Source organism: Schistocerca nitens, chromosome 1 (genome assembly GCF_023898315.1).
Source record: "Schistocerca nitens isolate TAMUIC-IGC-003100 chromosome 1, iqSchNite1.1, whole genome shotgun sequence".
In the NCBI taxonomy this organism is placed as follows: Eukaryota; Metazoa; Arthropoda; class Insecta; order Orthoptera; family Acrididae; genus Schistocerca; species Schistocerca nitens.
In genome coordinates, this window is record NC_064614.1 from 637,547,066 (window position 1) to 637,568,252 (window position 21,187).

At 39.9% G+C, this 21,187-nt stretch overlaps 1 protein-coding gene across 1 annotated transcript in view; it reads left to right on the forward strand.

The window, feature by feature from the left end:
- The window catches only part of LOC126192064 (collagen alpha chain CG42342-like), a 660,839-nt gene that overhangs the window by 593,191 nt on the left and 46,461 nt on the right, over positions 1-21,187 (forward strand). The window contains exons 24-25 of the mRNA XM_049932580.1: positions 6,096-6,230; positions 11,908-12,085. Of these exons, the coding sequence (XP_049788537.1) occupies positions 6,096-6,230; positions 11,908-12,078 (306 nt within the window). The 3' untranslated portion in view covers positions 12,079-12,085. The remainder of the gene's footprint in view (positions 1-6,095; positions 6,231-11,907; positions 12,086-21,187) is intronic.

Consider the following 21,187-nt stretch of genomic DNA (forward strand, 5'->3'; position numbering starts at 1 on the left):
CAAAGAGGTGATAGTCCTGAAGATGTTCTGGAGGTTATCAGTTTAGCCGCAGCAGAAGTGGTTGTAGTCAATGGTCATTGAAGTGAAGTCTGCAGGTTTTCCTTGTGGGGTCTAAGCATCAGAATTGTCAGAAAAGAATCTGAGCAGATGTGATATTCTGGGTGCTATAATAATGAGGTAGCCGTCTGGTGATAGTCGTGGCATAATAGTGGCTGAGTCCACAACATTTGACAGGTCATAAGTACATGTGAAATGAAAGGCAATGAAGCCATCCTTCGCACACCACTACAGGTGTTTTCCTTTGACAACCAGAAAATTTTCAACTAATTTGACATTCAGGAGATCAGGCAGAAAGTTTTGCACATAGAGGTATACCGTGAAATAACTGGCAGCAATGGTGTGTGCTGTTGGCTTGCCCAGCTGAGGGGCAGGGGTTGGAGCTGACTGGAATAAAGGAAGCAGTGCATCATCAGTGGATAAGTCCTCGTGCAGGATCCAAGTGGCCTGTTGTAGGCTTGCTGCTCAGTAATATCTCAAAAGGGTGCCTCATTTAAGTTCCTTGTGCAGTCCCATGTGCGGTGACTGAACAACTGACCAGATTGCGTCATCACGGAGTATAATGAAATCACAACTGGCCAGCACTTTATGTTTGAAGATTTGTGGCACACTGTGCAGCTGTAGGTGAGAGATGTGGAAGCATGTCATATGACACTTAATGTGTGTGACAAGGACAGGTAGATCTGTGGCTGTGACAAGTGGTTGTTTATGCACAAAATCTGTGGAATCTCGAGCCAAGAGGCGGTTGCATGTGACGCAACCACATTACTCCATTGAAATGGCATATGTGCCAAGTCCACTTTTTGCAATCTTCCTTAATGTTCAGCTACATAACAAGGAATGTCATTGGGGCACATACTGAGATGTGGCAGTTTGTAAAACTGTCTGAAGATAATCTTCTGAAGCAGCTGACAGATGATTGGATGAGTTCAATTCTGTGACACATCTCACAATATCTGTCTAGTCATAACTGGTATCAGGACATGGTTAAGTTTGAGACTAGTAGTGGGATGGTCCTGGTCTTGGACCAGTGCCTCTGTGAACTTATCATTGTTGATTTGTGTAGGGGTGACATTGATCCATGAGAGACAATCTGCAACAACATTGTCCACACCCTTCATGGGTCATAAACTGTGCAGTAGAATCCAGGTGGTGGGAATGCAAGGATCACATGTCTTTTGACAGATTTCAGATTGAGTCTGCCAGCAGTCAGTGGTCCATGTAAATGACTAGTGGTCTGCTTTTCACATCATCTTTCAACTGGTGTACTGCTTCATAAATCACAAGAAATTCGTGAAAAATCCAGGATGGAATGAAACAATACTATGAAAATTATAGTTGCTACTCAACATATAGCAGTGATACTGAGTCTCTGATAGGCACAACAAAATGACTGTCACACAATAAGCTTTCAGGCAACAAGGGCATTGTCAAAAATAGACAAAACACACACACACACACACACACACACACACACACACACACACACACACACACATGGAACTCACATACTGATGAGCACAGTCCACTGTGGTCATGTGTGTGTGTGTGTGTGTGTGTGTGTGTGTGTGTGTGTGTGTGTGTGTGTGTGTTTGGTCTGTTTTTGACAAAGATCTTGTTGTCTGAAAGCTTATTGTGTGACAGTCTTTTTTTTTTTGTGTGTATCTGTGACTCATTATCTCTGCTATATGATGCTTAGCAACTGTCCTTTTGTAATATTGTTACAAGAAGTTCATGGACATAGATAGACCACTTACTCTATGAAGCTATTAGTTTACATGAGTAAAATTGAAATGGTCATGTTAAACCTGCAATATTCTCAAGGAATACTGCCCCAGCAGTGAAATCACTCATGTTGGATGTAATAATGGGTTGAGCAAGTGGAAGTGGGTGAGCCAAAGCTGTGACATGTGCAAGGCTGTCTTTAAGCTGGTCAAATATATGTTTTATGTGAGGGAGCCCTGCCAGATTATGTTTACTAATGGTATTTTTGCACTTGAGAACCTCTGTGAGTGGGGCTGAATGGTGGCTGCCTGTGGAAGGTGACAGCGATAGAAATTAATCATCCATAGGAATCGACGTAACTTTTGTAGGTCCTGTGGTGGTGGCAGCTGATGAGTTTGCTGTGGCATAGGACAAATGTCAATGGCATTGATGACAAGTCTGAGAAAGATGACTTCAGTTTGCCAAAGTTGGCATTTTTCTTTGTTAATCATAACATCATTATCAGCTTGTCATCAAAAACTTGCTCAAGATGTAATACATGTATGTCCTTGCCTGCAGAAAAATGAGGATGCATCAAGGAATGCATAACAGAAGCTTAAATGAAATATCATCAATACATCGTTGTCAGATTTCATCCATGTTTTTGAGGTTGAATGCCATAAACAGGCACTCAGAGAAGCTGAAAGGCATGATAGTTGCTGTCTTGTTAATGTCTTCTGCACTCATTGATATGTGCAGGTAAGCTTACTTACAGTCAGTAACACTGAAAACAGAAGCACCCATGAGAAAGTTGGTGAAATCCTGAATGTTTGTTGTTGAGTAACTGTCAATTATTGTACAAGCATTAAGAGCCCTGTAGTCTCCACATAAATGTACAGTCCCATCTTTCCTGGCCATTAACTTAATTGCTGAAGCCCATTAGCTGTCTAAAGGTCTTCTGACATCAGGTTTTAAGAATTCATGCCGTAGTGGCACAAAGGTTGTCCAGAAGTAACTTGCATGGTCTGTGGTAGAACAGAGGGCCTGGCATGATGATAATCTTGTGTACAATTCGGTTTCTGATAGTGCACTGAGTAAACAACACTCACAGAGATACTGGGGTTGCAGGAAAGCAAGAAGTTTCAGTGGGAAGCACATGAGCAGAATATGCCTTACTGACCTTATTGATGAGTGAAGTCTGTGTTGACACAGGCACTTCTTCAGTGGTTGCCAAGTGCTGTATCGAGACCACTTTGAGATTGTCTGAGAAATTTGTAGATCGCACCCTGTTGTATTGAGTCCCTTCGACATCTTGTGGATTGCTCATTGTATGGTGTCATTTTTCTGCTCTAGGCGTAGGGAATCTGGTTATGTCTCACAGTGGAGTAGCTGGAATTGTCAAATTCTCATGAGTGACGTGATGCAGTTTTGTAGATAATGACAGGGATCATTCATAGAACTGCGACACTGTGTGTTGGCTGAGGGAGATGTGGCAAGAGTGTGCTGTATTGCTGGAAAGGCATTGCCAATCACACTAGCAACAGAGTGTCTGCAACCTCAGAGCATCAATGTACCTAGTCACACATGATGAAGAAAATCAGTGTAGAGTACACGTTGAGTGACATCCATGATGAGGGAGTGCCATGTAATCACATCCTCAAGATCCAGATCCAGTATGTAGTACTGATAGCTGTAGATGGTGACTGCAGAGTCGTTTGCCACATGGAGCTGTGCAACGGAACTGCTGCGTGGTTTAAGAGGATGAGCCAGAGATGCAGTACTCACTCCAGAGTCAGAATTGATGACATAATATTGTTGAAGTGAGTGATTCAGGATGTAATGTCTGCTGTCATGGGAGATAATTCATTATTGCAGTATTAGATGAGGCAACTTGAATAGTCTCCTCAGTCCGGTGTGCCTACTGCAGACTGTGTGACTCCTTTGGGTAGTTGTAAAGTGGGCAACAGTTATGCGCAGTGTCGTCAAACTATGTTTGAAACCAGTGCCAAACTGTGTTTGAAACCAGCAAAGTTGGTCTCACAAAGTTGCGGCAGTGTGAGGGGCACAGTTACCAGGTGCTTGGTAATTTGTTGTGCTTGCATGAAGTTCACTGTCTTTGGCTGGGGCTGTGATGTGACAGTCGGTAGAGACTGATCAGGGTCAGCTGGACTCAGCTGGAGTGAGACGGTGGGCAGGTCAAAACTAGTTGTGCAATCTTTGTGCATTGGTGTTATTATCGATGGTAGTGACACATTGTCAGTGTTGGAGTGTGCTGCAGATTCTGTCAGCTAATTTGAGCCTGTTATTCAATGATGTATTTTCATGGGAAATCATGGTGAGTTGCTCTTAAGGCAGAAGTTTGACCACCCATAAGGTCCAGCATCAGTTGATAATCAACTAGTGTACATAATCTACACCAGAGATTTGACTGAGTCTTGTTCCCCAATTGTTCATTATAAATCATTTGCTGTAGCTATTCTCCTGGTGCCTTCTCCCAGTGCCCATGAGAGGTGTTCAAGAAGAGCAGATTTTGTTGCAATGCACTTGTTATCTGTGGGGGGTGCAAGATAATGTCATTTATTACATCAGCATGCTCTCCTGATTGTTTGAGCAGCATAACAAATTTAGCACCATCATTGGAGACATTGTAAGTGGTAAGGATGGTTTTGGCTATCATGAACCATACAGTAGTTTGGTCTGGGCAAAATGGTGGTAGTTTAGGAAGTGCACTAAGGCATGTGGAGGTGACATCAGTGGGTAGTCATGCTGATCACCAGGATGATATATGTGGGGGTATAACAGATGAATGTCTCATATCTGTTTGAAGTCCAGAGGAGAGCACAGTAGGAACATCAGAAGTCTGCACATCCAGCTGCACCAGCAATGGGTTGAATGATTTCAAACATGGCATGAAAGACACATCAGGCTAAGCAAACAATCTTGAATCTGATTGATTGGATTGTTGTGGCTCAGAACATACCAGATTTTCATGCAAAGCAGGAGTGACAATGAAGTCACACAGCAAACATTTTGTAGTGCACCATTATTTGACATTATTGTCCAATGTTGGAGCACTGCTCTGATGAGTGCCACTTTCATGTTTGATGAATGTGGGTTTCTGAATAGTCAGTTCTGAAACACTGCACACTCTGACACTGAAATAATTGTTTTCTCTTGTGAACTGGGGTGCACATAAGTTACACAAGACTTCATTGCTGATGGTTAATATCTGAATTAGGATAAAAGTAAATTAGTATGTGGTCTTTGTGGGTCACCAATGTTGAGTCCTACCCAGGTATATGATCAGAGTGACAGATAACGTGTACCTGTATGAGATAGCACTCTCTTTATTACAAAAATAACCACAATATAAGACCACATCCATGCAAGAGTCAAACATAGAATTATCTAAACCTCATTCACAGTTTCAAAGATTGCCTGCACAAGACCACAGTTGATAATCAATAATGTTAACGTCTCACAGCATGCCCACAAGGTAATTCTATAGGCTAGAATAAGTTTTCAATTACAAAGGAAAGCTATAAGGTGCATTGCAGCACTTAGACTACTTGGATCATGTAGATATTATTTCAAGCAGCTAAATGTAATGACCATAACTAGCCCATATATTTATGAGTGTCTTGTCTTTGTGAAAGAGAAACAAAGTAAATTTGATGGAAGCGGGTCAGTTCATGTTTGGTGACTTTTTCTTGGTAAATATTTGACCAGCCACTGTACTGTATCCGCAATGGATCAACAGGGACATAACACAAGAAGTGGACATACAATTAATGTGCCATATGGTAGGCTGGCAAAGACCCATAACAGCTACAAATATCTTGGTTTTACATACTTCAACAAATTACCTGAAAATGCCACTACAATGACAGTAAATAAATTTAAAACACGTCTTGTGAAATGTATGGAAAGTAAAGGAATTTACTCTGCTCAAGGGTCCTTGAGTGTGTGACAAATGACCCAAATTTCTTATGAGAATGAACAATAAATAAACAACAGAATTTTTGGATAACCATATAACTATTTTACCGCTGTCTCATATGCTTATTTCAATTTATCTGTTTAATTATTTATTGTCTTTGTCATTCACTTAAATATGTGTAGCACATTTATTTTGTAATTGCTCTATAATATAAGTATTTATGCTTACTCTCATTTGCTTAATTATGCTCTGTATCTATCTCATATTGTTTTCTTGTACTTCATGACTTTTGTGTATGTTTTTATTATTATTATTATTTTATTTAATTTGACCGATACTAATTGCAAATAAAGATGCTCAAAGGTAAATAAAGTTTTTGTATTTGTGTTTCTAGGGTCCAGTAGGGAAGCGTGGTCGCAAGGGAGACAAGGGTGATAAAGGAGATCAAGGAGTGCCTGGCCTTGATGCTCCATGTCCACTTGGGCCCGATGGGCTTCCGCTTCCGGGATGTGGGTGGAGACCTCCAAAGGTATGGAAACCATAATTTTCTAAAAACATGCATGACCTGACACTAACACAAATGAATGAAACCTGTATTTTTAGACATAATTTCAATTCCTCTACCTCTAATACATATAGGCATGAATATCATGGTCATCTTATAATATAAACAACACATGACTTTATTACTCAGAAAAAGCTCCATACAAACCAACAATGAAAATGAACAATACTATGTCAGATAATTAAAAAAATGTACAAGAGCAAGTGTAGAATGATATTTATATGGAATTAGAATGAAATATTAAATGTGATGTACACATTTGATGTAACTGAATTCACATTTTAAGATAAATATGGAATAAACTAATTGAAAGTGAAAGTGAGTAGCCATGGATGAACAGAGAAAGTAGAGCATTTTGTAAATTGAGAAAGAAACATTATCTACTAACAAGAAGAAGAAAATATCCAGTTGTAGGTGAGCTCAGTAAAAATTACACTATTACCTCAAGAAAAGTATTTTAAAGGTGAAATATTACAAATTCAAACATCACAGTTACATTTATATCTGATATAGTGATAAACAATTGTGGCATAAGCCATATAACAAGATATTAATTCTACTGAACTGAATGAAATGTTCATCAATATTCATTCACAATCAACAAGTATTTTTCATTGTCATTTGTTTAAGTTTGAAGAGAAAATATTTGGGGCATTTAGTAAAAAAAAATTGGGGTACACACATGATGAGAAAAGTGAATTATTTAATATATATAAGATGATGTGACTTACCAAACGAAAGTGCTGGCAGGTCGATAGACACACAAACAAACACAAACATACACACAAAATTCAAGCTTTCGCAACCAACGGTTGCTTCATCAGGAAAGAGGGAAGGAGAGGGAAAGACGAAAGGATGTGGGTTTTAAGGGAGAGGGTAAGGAGTCATTCCAATCCCGGGAGCGGAAAGACTTACCTTAGGGGGAAAAAAGGACAAGTATACACTCGCACACACACACATATCCATCCGACATACACAAACACAAGCAGACATTTGTAAAGGCAAATAGATTGGGCAGAGATGTCAGTCGAGGCGGAAGGACAGAGGTAAAGATGTTGTTGAAAGACAGGTGAGGTATGAGGGGCGGCAAATTGAAATTAGCGGAGATTGAGGCCTGGCAGATAACGAGAAGAGAGGATATACTGAAGGGCAAGTTCCCATCTTCGGAGTTCTGACAGTTTGGTGTTAGTGGGAAGTATCCAGATAACCCGGACGGTGTAACACTGTGCCAAGATGTGCTGTCCGTGCACCAAGGCATGTTTAGCCACAGGGTGATCCTCATTACCAACAAACACTGTCTGCCTGTGTCCATTCATGCAAATGGACAGTTTGTTGCTGGTCACTCCCACATAGAAAGCTTCACAGTGTAGGAAGGTCAGTTGGTAAATCACGTGGGTGCTTTCACACGTGGCTCTGCCTTTGATCGTGTACACCTTCCGGGTTACAGGACTGGAGTAGGTGGTGGTGGGAGGATGCATGGGACAGGTTTTACACCGGGGGCGGTTACAAGGGTAGGAGCCAAAGGGTAGGGAAGGTGGTTTGGGGATTTCATACGGATGAACTAAGAGGTTCCGAAGGTTAGGTGGATGGCGGAAAGACACTCTTGGTGGAGTGGGGAGGATTTCATGAAAGATGGATCTCATTTAGAGGAAGGATTTGAGGAAGTCATATCCCTGATGGAGAGCCACATTCAGAGTCTGATCCAGTCCCGGAAAGCATCCTGTCACAAGCGGGGCACTTTTGGGGTTCTTCTGTGGGAGGTTCTGGGTTTGAGGAGATGAGGAAGTGGCTCTGGTTATTTGCTTCTGTACCAGGTCGGGAGGGTAGATGCGGGATGCAAAAGCTGTTTTCAGGTTGTTGGTGTAATGGTTCAGGGATTCCGGACTGGAGCAGATTCGTTTGCCACGAAGACCTAGGCTGTAGGGAAGGGACTGTTTGATGTGGAATGGGTGGCAGCTGTCATAATGGAGGTACTGTTGCTTGTTGGTGGGTTTGGTGTGGACGGACGTGTGAAGCTGGCCATTGGACAGGTGGAGGTCAACGTCAAGGAAAGTGGCATGGGATTTGGAGTAGGACCAGGTGAATCTGATGGAACCAAAGGAGTTGAGGTTGGAGAGGAAATCCTGGAGTTCTTCTTCACTGTGAGTCCAGATCATGAAGATGTCATCAATAAATCTGTACCTAACTTTGGGATGGCAGGCCTGGGTAACCAAGAAGGCTTCCTCTAAGTGACCCATGAATAGGTTGGCGTACGAGGGGGCCATCCTGGTACCCATGGCTGTTCCCTTTAATTGTTGGTATGTCTGGCCTTCGAAAGTGAAGAAGTTGTGGGTCAGGATGAAGCTGGCTAAGGTAATGAGGAAAGAGGTTTTAGGTAGGGTGGCAGGTGATCGGCGTGAAAGGAAGTGCTCCATCGCAGCGAGGCCCTGGATGTGCGGAATATTTGTGTATAAGGAAGTGGCATCAATGGTTACAAGGATGGTTTCCGGGGGTAACAGACTGGGTAAGGATTCCAGGTGTTCGAGAAAGTGGTTGGTGTCTTTGATTAAGGATGGGAGACTGCATGTAATGGGTTGAAGGTGTTGATCTACGTAGGCAGAGATACGTTCTGTGGGGACTTGGTAACCAGCTACAATGGGACGGCCGGGATGATTGGGTTTGTGAATTTTAGGAAGAAGGTAGAAGGTAGGGGTGTGGGGTGTTGGTGGGGTCAGAAGATTGATGGAGTCAGCTGAAAGGTTTTGTAGGGGGCCTAAGGTTCTGAGGATTCCTTGAAGTTCCTCCTGGACATCAGGAATGGGATGACCTTCACAAACTTTGTATGTAGTGTTGTCTGAAAGCTGACACAGTCCCTCAGCCACAAACTCCCTATGATCAAGTACCACGGTCGTGGAACCCTTGTCCACTGGAAGAATGACGATGGATCGGTCAGGCTTCACATTACGGATAGCCTGGGCTTCAGCAGTGGTGATGTTGGGAGTAGGATTAAGGTTTTTTAAGAAGGATTGAGAGGCAAGGCTGGAAGTCAGAAATTCCTGGAAGGTTTGGAGAGGGTGATTTTGAGGAAGAGGAGGTGGGTCCCGCTGTGACGGAGGACGGAAGTGTTCCAGGCAGCGTTCAATTTGGATAGTGTCTTGGGGAGTTGGATCATTAGGAGTAGGATTAGGATCATTTTTCTATGTGGCAAAGTGATATTTCCAGCAGAGAGTATGGGTACAGGACAGTAAATCTTTGACAAGGGCTGTTTGGTTGAATCTGGGAGTGGGGCTGCAGGCGAGGCCTTTGGATAGTACAGAGGTTTCGGATTGGGAGAGAGGTTTGGAGGAAAGGTTAACTACTGAATTAGGGTGTTGTGGTTCCAGATTGTGTTGATTGGAATTTTGAGGTTTTGGGGGGAGTGGAGCTGGAAGTGGGAGATTGAGTAGATGGGGGAGACTGGGTCTGTGTGCAATGAGAGGAGGTTGAGGTTTGCTGGAAAGGTTGTGAAGGGTGAGTCAGTTGCCTATATAAGTTACAATTTGCAGCTATTAGCTCTCTAGAGTTAAGAAAACGTGAATTATTTAATGACTGATCCCATGCCCTTTGTCTTATTCTTGTGTTTAAAGACTATCTTCCTGTTTGGCAGTAGTTTTACAGCTTTCAGCATTTCTATTATTTGTGTGAAGCTACCTTTTCCTTGAACCTTAAATTTCTATGCCCATAGTGATGTACTTTAATTTATTTGTCACTTTTTTTTTTGCATGTTGTTTGTGGCTGATATGTCTTGTTGAAGGCATCTATAAAACTATTCAAAAATTTTTCAAAATTTCTGTTACTTGAGATTAGTGATGGAAAGGCCATTTTACCCCATTTAGCTTATTATCAAACACAAATATGTTTACTGTAGTGGAGTTCTTTTATATGGATTTTTATGCCTGTAATGTTGCTCCCTGTCAGTGTCATCTCGATGAATAATACAGAATGATCTGAGTCATGCCTACCTTTTCACGCATCTTTTCTTGAGATAATAGTGTAATTTTTCTGAGCACACCTACAACTGGATATTTTCTTCCTCTTGCTAGTAGGTAATGTTTCTTTTTCAATTTATAAAATACTCTAATTTCTCTATTCATCCATGGCTACTAATTTTCACTTTCAATAAGCTTATTCCACATTCATTGTAAAATGTGAATTCAGTTGCACCATATTTTCACACATGTTCACATATGTAATTCAGTGTGGTCAATTTATTGAATTTTCCTATGACTTACTTATATTTTTAAATATATTTTTATACATCTAGTTCCATAGGTCCAAATTGAGGAGCAAATTTCCATGGTCAAGGAATGAGTCAGGATATAAAAACTGCTGGGTATATACTAGAATCAACAATATAACACTGGAATTGCTTATTATTATTATTATTATTATTATTATTATTTTGAGAAGCTCCCAAAAGAATAGAAGGAGTGAGCCATGAGGGAATTATTTAGTTTACACTTAAAAAAGTGTGTGGATTACTGCTCAGAACTTTTTGATTCTTGTGGTAGCTTACTGAAAACGGATACAGCAGAATACTTCCCCACTTCTGCACAACAATCAAGGAGTTGCAATCCAAATGTAAATTGGATTTCTGCCTAGTATTAAGTGAATGAAAACTGACAATTCTTGGAATAAGCTCTTAGTCTTAACAACAAATGTCATTAAAGAAAATATGTATTGAGAGGTCAATAGAAGTATTTCCAGACTTCTGAACAGGGGTTGACAAGAAGCTGGTGAACTTACACCAAAAATTACTCAAACTGCCAGTTTCTGAACCAAAAATACCCTTTGTGCATGAGAAGTGTTATCACAGAAGATAATGCCATGTGTCATAAGCAAAATAAAATAAGTGAAGTAGACTAATTTTCATGTTGGACTATCAGTTATTGCAGATACTTTTCTAATGGTAAATATAGCAGTTTTTGAACAATATCCTGAACGTGCACTTACCACAGCAGCTTCCCGTCTACCTGAACACCTAAGAAAATGACTGTTCAGACTTGCCAAACAAATGCCCATTCCGTGTACTCAGAATGTCAGTCTTAGTTGGAGTGTGTGTTAAAAACTGTAAAAACTGAATCTTACTGTAATTTTGCATCCATTTATTTTCTATAATCCATGAACGTATGTCTTGAACTGTGGTAAATTGATACATTGCCTATGTTGCACTCCACATCCTCCACTACTAAGCTAGTGCCATAGAGAAACAGGAATATTCTAAAATTGCCTGTCATATCAGAAGGCATACAATTTATTTATAGTAAACAGTATGGTCCCAGTATGATCCCTGTGACAATACAAATACAAACTCAAACACCCATTCAACCATGCCACAATGAGACACTACATCACAGTCATTCTCATTACAGTGGAGAATTACATTTGCTGTTTGTTCTTAAAGTACAAGAGGATCTAGTTGTGAGCAACTCCTCTTATTTCACGATGGTCCAACTACTGCAGTGATATTTTATGATCACCATAACCAAACACTTAAGTTAAATAAAACAATTCTATGTCTTTTACTTGTGTGCAAGGAATATAGTTTTCCACTTCATGTTGACTGTGCCTATAATTAACCATATCTGACTTCCATTACAACTTTGCTTTATGGGATTCTCAGGATTATGCACAACATGTTACACCTCCTCCAACTCCACATCTTCCTGCAGTAACAGCAGAGCCTGCTGAGAGTGATTATGGGGACCCTGGTGAAGGAGAAGACGATTATGATGAATACGAGGAGCATGGTAATGGTAACTACAACAATCAGCCCTCCAGATACCGACATTAACACATGGGTAAGTCTATTTTGTGATATCTGGGAAAGAGTGTATATCTATGTGCAAATGACAAAAATTATGTAAATTTCTTCTTACGTAAATTAGAAAGGATTTACAGATTTCCTATCTTGTATTAAATACATCAAAACAAAGTTCCCAGAAAATCGTGCTAGGTAAAGGGGCAACTAATTAACTATACTTCTAATGCTTGTATATTTTTATCTACTGCATTTTTCAAGAAACTATCATTTTTAAAAGCATTTTTACTGCATTTAAACCCTCTTGAAAAGAGGAGTTTGGTGACATAACATTTGGTAATATCTGCAGTAAAATTTTTGCAAAAATATATGTGTAATATTTTAAATACAAGTGTCAAGGTAGATAGTGCAATACTGTTTCTACTCCACTGAAGGTGATAACATCACTGAGCAGATCTGAGTCCACTGCCGCTGCACTTAGGGATGGTGGAGACGGGATGAAATTTAATAGGGTCAGACACTGTGTCCTGTATCACACTGGTTACTAAAAAGGATCTATAAAAGTTTATTTTGTTAAAATAGCAATGGTACTGCAAAACATGACATAAAAACCTGCATTGTAAGTTTTGTCTACAATGTCTGTGAACCAACAAGAATCCCAAAACCTGTTGAAAAGAAAACAATGACAATAATGCAGCATTACCTAATCCTTTCACAGGCACATCGGCATTATTTTAAATCCACATAACCACTTGATAATGTGAAGAAACACCTGAAACCTGTTGCATATCATATAATATGATGTAACAGTTTTCAGTAAATATATATTTAACTCAAATCATCATTCAGTAAATATATATGTAACTCAAATCACCATTTTCTTTTGTCTTTCCCTGGGCTGATTCATACTCCATGTGTTGCTCCTATTTCCATGAACTTTTCCATTTGCTTATGCAGGATGTGGTGGTGTGCTACAGCTACATGTCAGTGGATTGTTTATAGTCATAGTGAAGTAAATCATTGAACTATGATTTGGAGAAACTGACATTTTTGTGCATTTACTACAACCAAACATCTCTTTCATTTATAAGTAAAATGGGATCCCCTTTATTTAAAAAAATTAAATGTTATGAATTATCATGACAATGCAATTAATGTTCCAGTTGCCATTAATGCTCCAGTTTCGTGCTCCTGTTTCATGCTCCAGTTTCATGAGGGGACTGTCATTTCAACTGCTATGAGTTTTGATCTCTAAATAGATTTTTTGCCAGTACAGTAATTTTTATAGAATGTTATTTTTGGTCAGATTTCATGATTATGATAAAGCAAGACATAAACAGTATCTAAATGAAAATGAAGAGTAAAAAAGCAGCTTCATAAACATACAAAACATTTGGAAAGCAGAACAAAGAATGTATCATCAGATTAAATACTTATTATGATTCTCATAGATATTGATGAGTATCTGTACATGAGTATGCACAAAGCAAAGAACACACTGTAAAGTTTTTGCTTAACTTTAACTGCTAACTGCAAACCTCCAGAATATAATTCTTCATATTGTGCAGTGAGATATGTGCTATTTAGTACACTGTGTTTTTATAGTTATTTAAATATAAAGTGGGATGAAATCAGGGGAGGATTCAAGTCAAATAATGTCATTGCCTCATCATATAATTTCTTTAAGTATGTTTTATTCAGTAATTGTTTAAATATGTTTTATTCAGTAGTTGCATTTGTGCTAAAACAAAATGTGCAGGGCAATGCTGCACACACATATTCTTTTGTATAAAAAGGGGTGCATCTCCAAGAAATTCTGGCAAGAAGTCTTTGAGGAAATCAGCACAAATGCAGACAGTTACTGTATTTTCAATAAACTACAGGCCAATGGCAAAGTCATTAAGGATTATACACCACACATGCATGCTTTACTGTTGCTAAATTTCGACTATACTGCCCAGTAATGCATATTGAGCAAAGCTACATGTCTACAGTTGACAAATATAACTTCATCAGTGAACAGTATGATAAAATCTACAAAATAAGGTTTATTGTCAAAAATAACCTTCATGATGCTACTAATGAAGCTGATAAGGGAATCTTGTGAATTGATTTGAAGATTTTGCTACACCAGTTCACAAACTCTTGTTATCATTGTTATGATACAAGCTACATAATAGGATATCATACAACATATACTTCATTGACTTGTTTGGCACGTATATCACATTCACTGTACACTAAAAGAATACTGAAGTTTTCTTCATCACTAAAGTTCATACTTTACACACTGTCACAAACACAAAGACACTAGAATTCATGCACACCAATAACAACAGGTGCTCACTGTTCCTGACATTCACCTGAATCATTTTCAAGTAATGTTTGTCCCTTCAGCAGGGCGGAGAAAGTAGCTTGTTGCCAGTCTTAGCACTTATATTTATAAATTGTCTGTATTCTGTTCAAAATTATGTTCAGATTGACAGTTGGGCATGAAAATTGGAAGTGTGGAGCAGAACTGCCTCATAAACTTACTACTGGATCTTTGTATTAACTACCACTCAGCTCCAAGTTGCAACTGACAACCTTATAGAAAAACTCAGCTCATTAATAAGTAAGTTTCCCTATCATATTGTCATTCCTGGAGGAGACTTTAACCATCCAGCAATTGACTGACATAATAAAATTTTTGTAACTGGTGTACATAACAACACATCATGCGAAACAATACTAAATGCTTTCTCTGAAGCCTATACAGAACAAATATTTCAGAGACCACATATGATGAAAATATATTAGAGAAACACCAAAAATAACAAGCATGAAAGTGTCACAGAGATGTTAAGCCAACTATAGTGGCAGGTGCTACAAGGGAGGCCCTCTGTATCATGGTGTGGCTTACTATTAAAAATCTAAGTAACCCCACACTTGTAAGCTCCTAGATGAGTCAACCATTACATTGCTTCCTACTATGTATATTTTACAAAAAAAAATCATTAAGGTAAAATTAGAGAGACTTGAACTCACACAGAGGCATCCTGGCAATCGTTCTTCTTAGAATTCATTTGCAAGTAGAACAAGAAAACAGGGAGCTGATAGTGGTTCGCAACATAGCCTCTGCCACACAGTGTATGTTGCCTTGCAGATTATAGATATAGATGTAGATCCAGATGTTCCTACAGAACTATGTCTCATGGTTTCCCTAAAACACAGAAGATTAAAGTTAAACAGAAGCAAAGATAAGTGTGGATAACTCAAGGGACCTTGTGCCAGGAAGGGAGAGCTCCACCTAATTCAGAGGAAAAGCTGCACCCAAAAGCTGCAACCCTATTATCACTAGTATTGTAAAATCTGCCAGTTTGCTATCAGACAAGCCATGCTTAAAAAATTAAATGCTCTAAGAAATATCCAAAAACAGTTTGGAACATTATTGAAGAAAAAGCTAACAACTATGATGATACAATGAAACTGATCACACAAAAGTAGTATGGCAAAAATGATGACTGTTTCAAAGCATTGGCCATGAAATTCATTGGCAGAAAAACTGCACCCATACCTAATGTTTTGAAAAATTTATAAGGTCACTAAAAAGTAGAAAATCTGCCAGCTATGGTGATATTGTTAGCAATATATTACATTATTTTTCTATTACCTTTCTAATCAATCAATGACTTGGGGAATATTTTCTGATAGACTTACATATGCTGCAGTGAAACCCACCTATAAAACTGGACACAAGCAAACCACATCTAATCATAAATCTACTTCACTCCTCCAAATCTGTTCATAAGTATTTGAGGAAGTGGCCTATGTCAGAATAGTGTGTCATGTAACTGAGCAGAATTTATTATCTACCTCACAGTTTAGCTTTCATAAAGGATTCTCCACACAGAAAGCAATGCAGTACTTTACAAATGATGTGCTGGCAGAGCCAAATATGATAAATTATTGAGGTGGTATATTTTGTAACCTTGCCAAAGTCTGAGAGCCTGTGAATCAAAAAATTCCACTGTGCAAACCGAAGTACTGTGGTATTAATGGAGTCCCGTTTTTATGTATTTACAGATTGTGTCATGGGCATGAGACCAACCTCAGAACTGGAGAATCTAATATGTGAGGTTGTGGAAGGATTGATACTGTGTCCCTTCCTACTTTTCACCTATATACATCATCTTCCAATGACAGTCAAGGACAGAACAAAAACGCTAATATTTGAAAACAGCACAAACATACCAACCAAAGGTCCAAAGTTAATGTCTGCAGATGCAGCTCATATGACAGATGAACTAGTTTACATGTAACAAATTTGTTTGTGTGGCCATCCTCCGCAGCAAGCACAGAAATATAGTTTACATGTGTTTCACAGTAAAAATCTTTAGTCTTAATTTCACAAAGACTCATAATATGCCTTTTTAATCTGGCAATAAAGGCCTGTTAGCGTCATGAGACAATAATAGTCATAAACTACATAAAACTTCGTGCGCAAAATTCCTTGGGTTGACATTGGCTAACAAGTCAGAATAGAGTCAACACAGATGAACTAATTCAGAAGCATGGTTCAGCATCTCCTTTGCTGACAAACGTCTCTCTTTTTTGTGACCTAAAGACAGTAATGGAGGGTTATTTTGCATATTTTCACTACTTGTTGCCTTATGGAGCTACCTTCTGCAGCAGCACACCTAACATTAAGTGTGTGTTCAGAAGAAGCAAGGCAACAAATATGTTGTGAAAAATAAATAACCAAATATATTGCAGAAAACTTTTTAAGGATCTTAAGAATTCTTAAATTCACTTCCCAACACAGATTTCCCTCAATGGCTTTTGTCACTAACAATGAAAATTAGTTTCATTTAAATGTAATGCAGATAATCACAACACAAAACACAAAAATAATTTTCATCATGACTTTGCCACCACATCAATGAAGTTGGTGCTATTATGCCAATAACAATACTAACAATAATAATAACAACTTTATTTTTATTACGCCATTACAGTGAAAGACAACATCAAATACATAGTACAGGATGATTAATGACACAAAATACAATAGGTCAACTACTGACACTACAATTTTATATTAAAATCAGCTGACAAACACAGTATCACAGTATTGCCCACGTATTCATTTTGCCAATTTTATATTAGAAGCTTAAAAAAAGAATGCTTTTATAGGTATCAAAACAAAAAAACTCATTTCCATGTATTCATGAATACCCCTTTGAAATTATGAAACAGTCATGCAAAGAAATGTACAAATGTATGAGTACAGTATCCAAATCAAGAAAGTGATCCTGAACAGTCTCTGTATGCTATCTGCAACTGCTTCACATGTACACAAAGTAGTTTTATAAACATCTCTGTGGCAATGCCTGTTCATAGCTCTCTAGGCAGCTACTGTTTTTGTCTACAGTTGTTTGCACTTGACAGTTGACAGCTGTCAAGCATCCTATCAGGTACCAAGGATATCCTTAATTTCACTTGACTGCACGAGTATCTTAGGAAGGAAAGGAGATTGGGTTTAACATCCCATCAACATTGAACTCATTACATGTTCAGCACAAGCTCAGATTGTGTCAAAGACAGGGAAAGAAATTAACCATGCCATTTCAAAGAATCCATCATGGCATTTGCATGGAGTGATTTAGCAAAATCATCAAAAACCCAAATCTGGATGGCTGGATGTGGGTTTGAACCATCATTCTCCTGAACATAAGTCCAGTGTGCTAACTACTGTGCCACCTCGTTCAGTGAGTGTCTCAGTAGTAAAGAATAAATGTATTAAAGCTTAATGCTTGATACAGCATTTTCATGCATCTCAGTGTTTATGATGTCATTCTCTTGAACTATGTATCTTACGGTGATGTATTTGTGTAGGTACATTCAGTGGCATATGTCGTTAATAAATTGAAACATCTAGCATGAAGCAGCAGTTTTTCATGCATCTCTGTGCTTAAGACATCGTATCTCCTGATCTGTGTGTCATACAGTGATATAATTTTGCAGCTACATTCAGCAGCAAATGTGGATACTGTCTGAAAAATGTGTTGAGAATGGAGTTAGTTGAAAATAAGTACAAGTTGTACAACTTTGCTCCACCATTTGCCAATAGGTGGCGACAACGGCAAGTAGCGGTCGAAAGAAACAGATCCCAGGCATCAAGCATTTAGCTTGGATCTCGGTCAACATAATCTCGTTCAAGCATTAGTTGATTTTTGTCTGCATCATAAAGTTGTTCGTGACTGAAAATATGTGATTGAAAATATCAGTTTACTAGTGTAATTCTCGTCATTTGCAGGAGGTGTTACTGTTTTGTTTCAATATGGATGATACAGCGGCTGAGTCTCATCAAATGCTTTCAAGCACATATGGTAGGGACACTATTAGTGAAAGGGAATGTCATGAGTGGTTTCAAAGCTTCAAGAACAGTGATTTTAATGTCGTAGACTGGCATAGAGGTGGAAGAGAGAAAGTTTTCAAAGATGCAGTGTGCTCCCTGCCACTGTTGGATAAGCAGCAGCCAGCTTCTTCTTCTTCATCTTTTTGGCTCCACAGCTCATGATGAGCCTTGGCCTGTTCTACAATTTCCTTCCATCTCTCTCGGTCCTTTGCCAATACTCTCCAGTTTCTATAGCCCATCTTCCTAAGATCTTCGTTTACTCCATCTTCCCATCTGGCTCTTGGTCGACCACGTCCTCTGCCAGCAGCAAGTCGTATACTCTTAGCTCACTTATTGGTTACATAGTTTAATTCTTAATTTCTTTGCATGTTTTTGGGTACTTGCATTCTTTAATTCATAAATTTTGGGCGTATCATAGTATTTGATAGTTGTAGCATCGCGCTTTAGTACCTGAATAGTGTAAATTCGCGAAGTCATCTGTCTTCTGTTTTTCTTTTGAACGGCCATGTTGGTTGGTCACAGCCGGTATGCTCCCTGCCGCTGTTGGATAAGCAGCTGTCAGCAGCAAGTCGTATACTCTTAGCTCACTTATTTGTTACATAGTTTAATTCTTAATTTCTTTGTATGTTTTTGGGTACTTGCATTGTTTAATTCATAAATTTCGGGTGTATTACAGTATTTGAGAGTTGTAGCATCGCACTTTAGTACCTGAATAGTGTAAAATCGCATAGTCTCCTTCTTCCGCTGCGCAGTGTGTCAGCAGTGTGCAAGTAGCAGCATTACTGCATTTACTAGGCAATCTTGTATTTTAATAACCATTTAAATTTTGTGTCAAATTGTTTGTGCTCTCTGTAGATTAGTTCAGACATTCTTTGCACAACAGTTTTTTTAGCATGGATAGGGACTGCAACTGCTGTGTTCAGATGTGGTCTGAGTTGGCATCCCTTCGCTCCCAGCTTCAGGCAGTGTTGGCTTTGGTCACACAGCTTGAGGCTGTTGCCAATGGGCATCACTGTGGGGGTCTGGATGGGGGTTTGTCAGGGACGGCTAGCTTGTCCCACGCGTCCCCCGACTGGACTACGGCTGTGGCTGCCCGGGATACTGCCCACATTGAGGGTGACCCCTCACCTGTGGTAGAGTGGGAGGTCATCTCGAGGTGTGGTAGGGGGGCAAAAGACATTCCGGAGGGCTGAACGGAAGGCCTCTCCAGTTTGTCTGACAAACCAGTTTCCGGCTCTGTCTCTGGCTGATACTGATCTTTGGCCAGACATGGCTGCTTGTCCTGTTCCAGAGGTTGCCCCTCAGTCTGCAAGATCCAGGCGGTCACAGAGGGTGGGCTTACTGGTAGTTCGGAGCTCCAACGTCAGGCACGTAATGGGGCCCCTTAGGGATATGGCAGCAAGAGAGGGGAAGAAAACCAATGTGCACTCCGTGTGCATACAGGGGGGAGTCATTCCAGATGTGGAAAGGGTCATTCCGGATGCCATGAAGGGTACAGGGTGCACCCATCTGCAGGTGGTCGCTCATGTCAGCACCAATGATGTGTGTCGCTATGCATCGGAGGAAATCCTCTCTGGCTTCCGGCGGCTATCTGATTTTATGAAGACTGTCAGTCTTGCTAGCGGGATGAAAGAGGAGCTCACCATCTGCAGCATCGTCGACAGGACTGACTGCGGGCCTTTGGTACAGAGCCAAGTGGAGGGTCTGAATCAGAGGCTGAGACGGTTCTGCGACCGTGTGGGCTGCAGATTCCTTGACTTGCGCCATAGGGTGGTGGGGTTTCAGGTTCTGCTGGATAGGTCAGGAGTCCACTACACACAGCAGGTGGCTACATGGGTAGCAAGGGTTGTGTGGTGTGGACTGGGCGTTTTTTTAGCTTAGATGGCCTCGGGCAAGTACAGAAAGGGCAACAGCCTCAAAGGGTGCGGGGCAAAGTCAGGACACGCAGGGACCAAGCAGCAATCGGTATTGTAATTGTAAACTGTCGAAGCTGCATTGGTAAAGTACTGGAACTTCAAGTGCTGATAGAAAGCACCAAAGCTGAACTCATTATCGGTACGGAAAGCTGGCTGAAGCCAGAGATAAATTCTGTCGAAATTTTTACAAAGGCACAGACGGTGTTTAGAAAGGATAGATTGCATGCAACCAGTGGTGGCGCGTTTGTGCTGTTAGTAGTAGTTTATACTGTAGTGAAGTAGAAGTGGATAGTTCCTGTGAATTATTATGGGTGGAGGATACACTCAACAACCGAGCTAGGTTAATAATTGGCTCCTTTTACTGACCTCCTGACTCAGCAGCATTAGTGGCTGAACAACTGAGAGAAAATCTGGAATTCATTTCAAATAAATTTTCTCAGCATGTTATAGTCTTAGGTGGAGATTTCAGTTTACAAGATATAGACTGGGACACTTAGATGTTCAGGACGGGTGGCAGGGACAGAGGATCGAGTGACATTATACTGAGTGCACTATCCGCAAATTACCTCGAGCAATTAAACAGAGAACTAACACGTGGAGGTAGCATCTTGGACCCACTGATAACAAACAGACCCGAACTTTTCGACTCTGTAAGTGCAGAACAGGGAATCAGTTATCATAAGGCCGTTCCAGCATCCCTGAACATAGAAGTAAATAGGAATATAGAAAAAGGGAGGAAGATTTATCTGTTTAGCAAGAGTAATAGAAGGCAGATTCAGACTACCTAACAGATCAAAATGAAAATTTCTCTTCCGACACTGTCAAT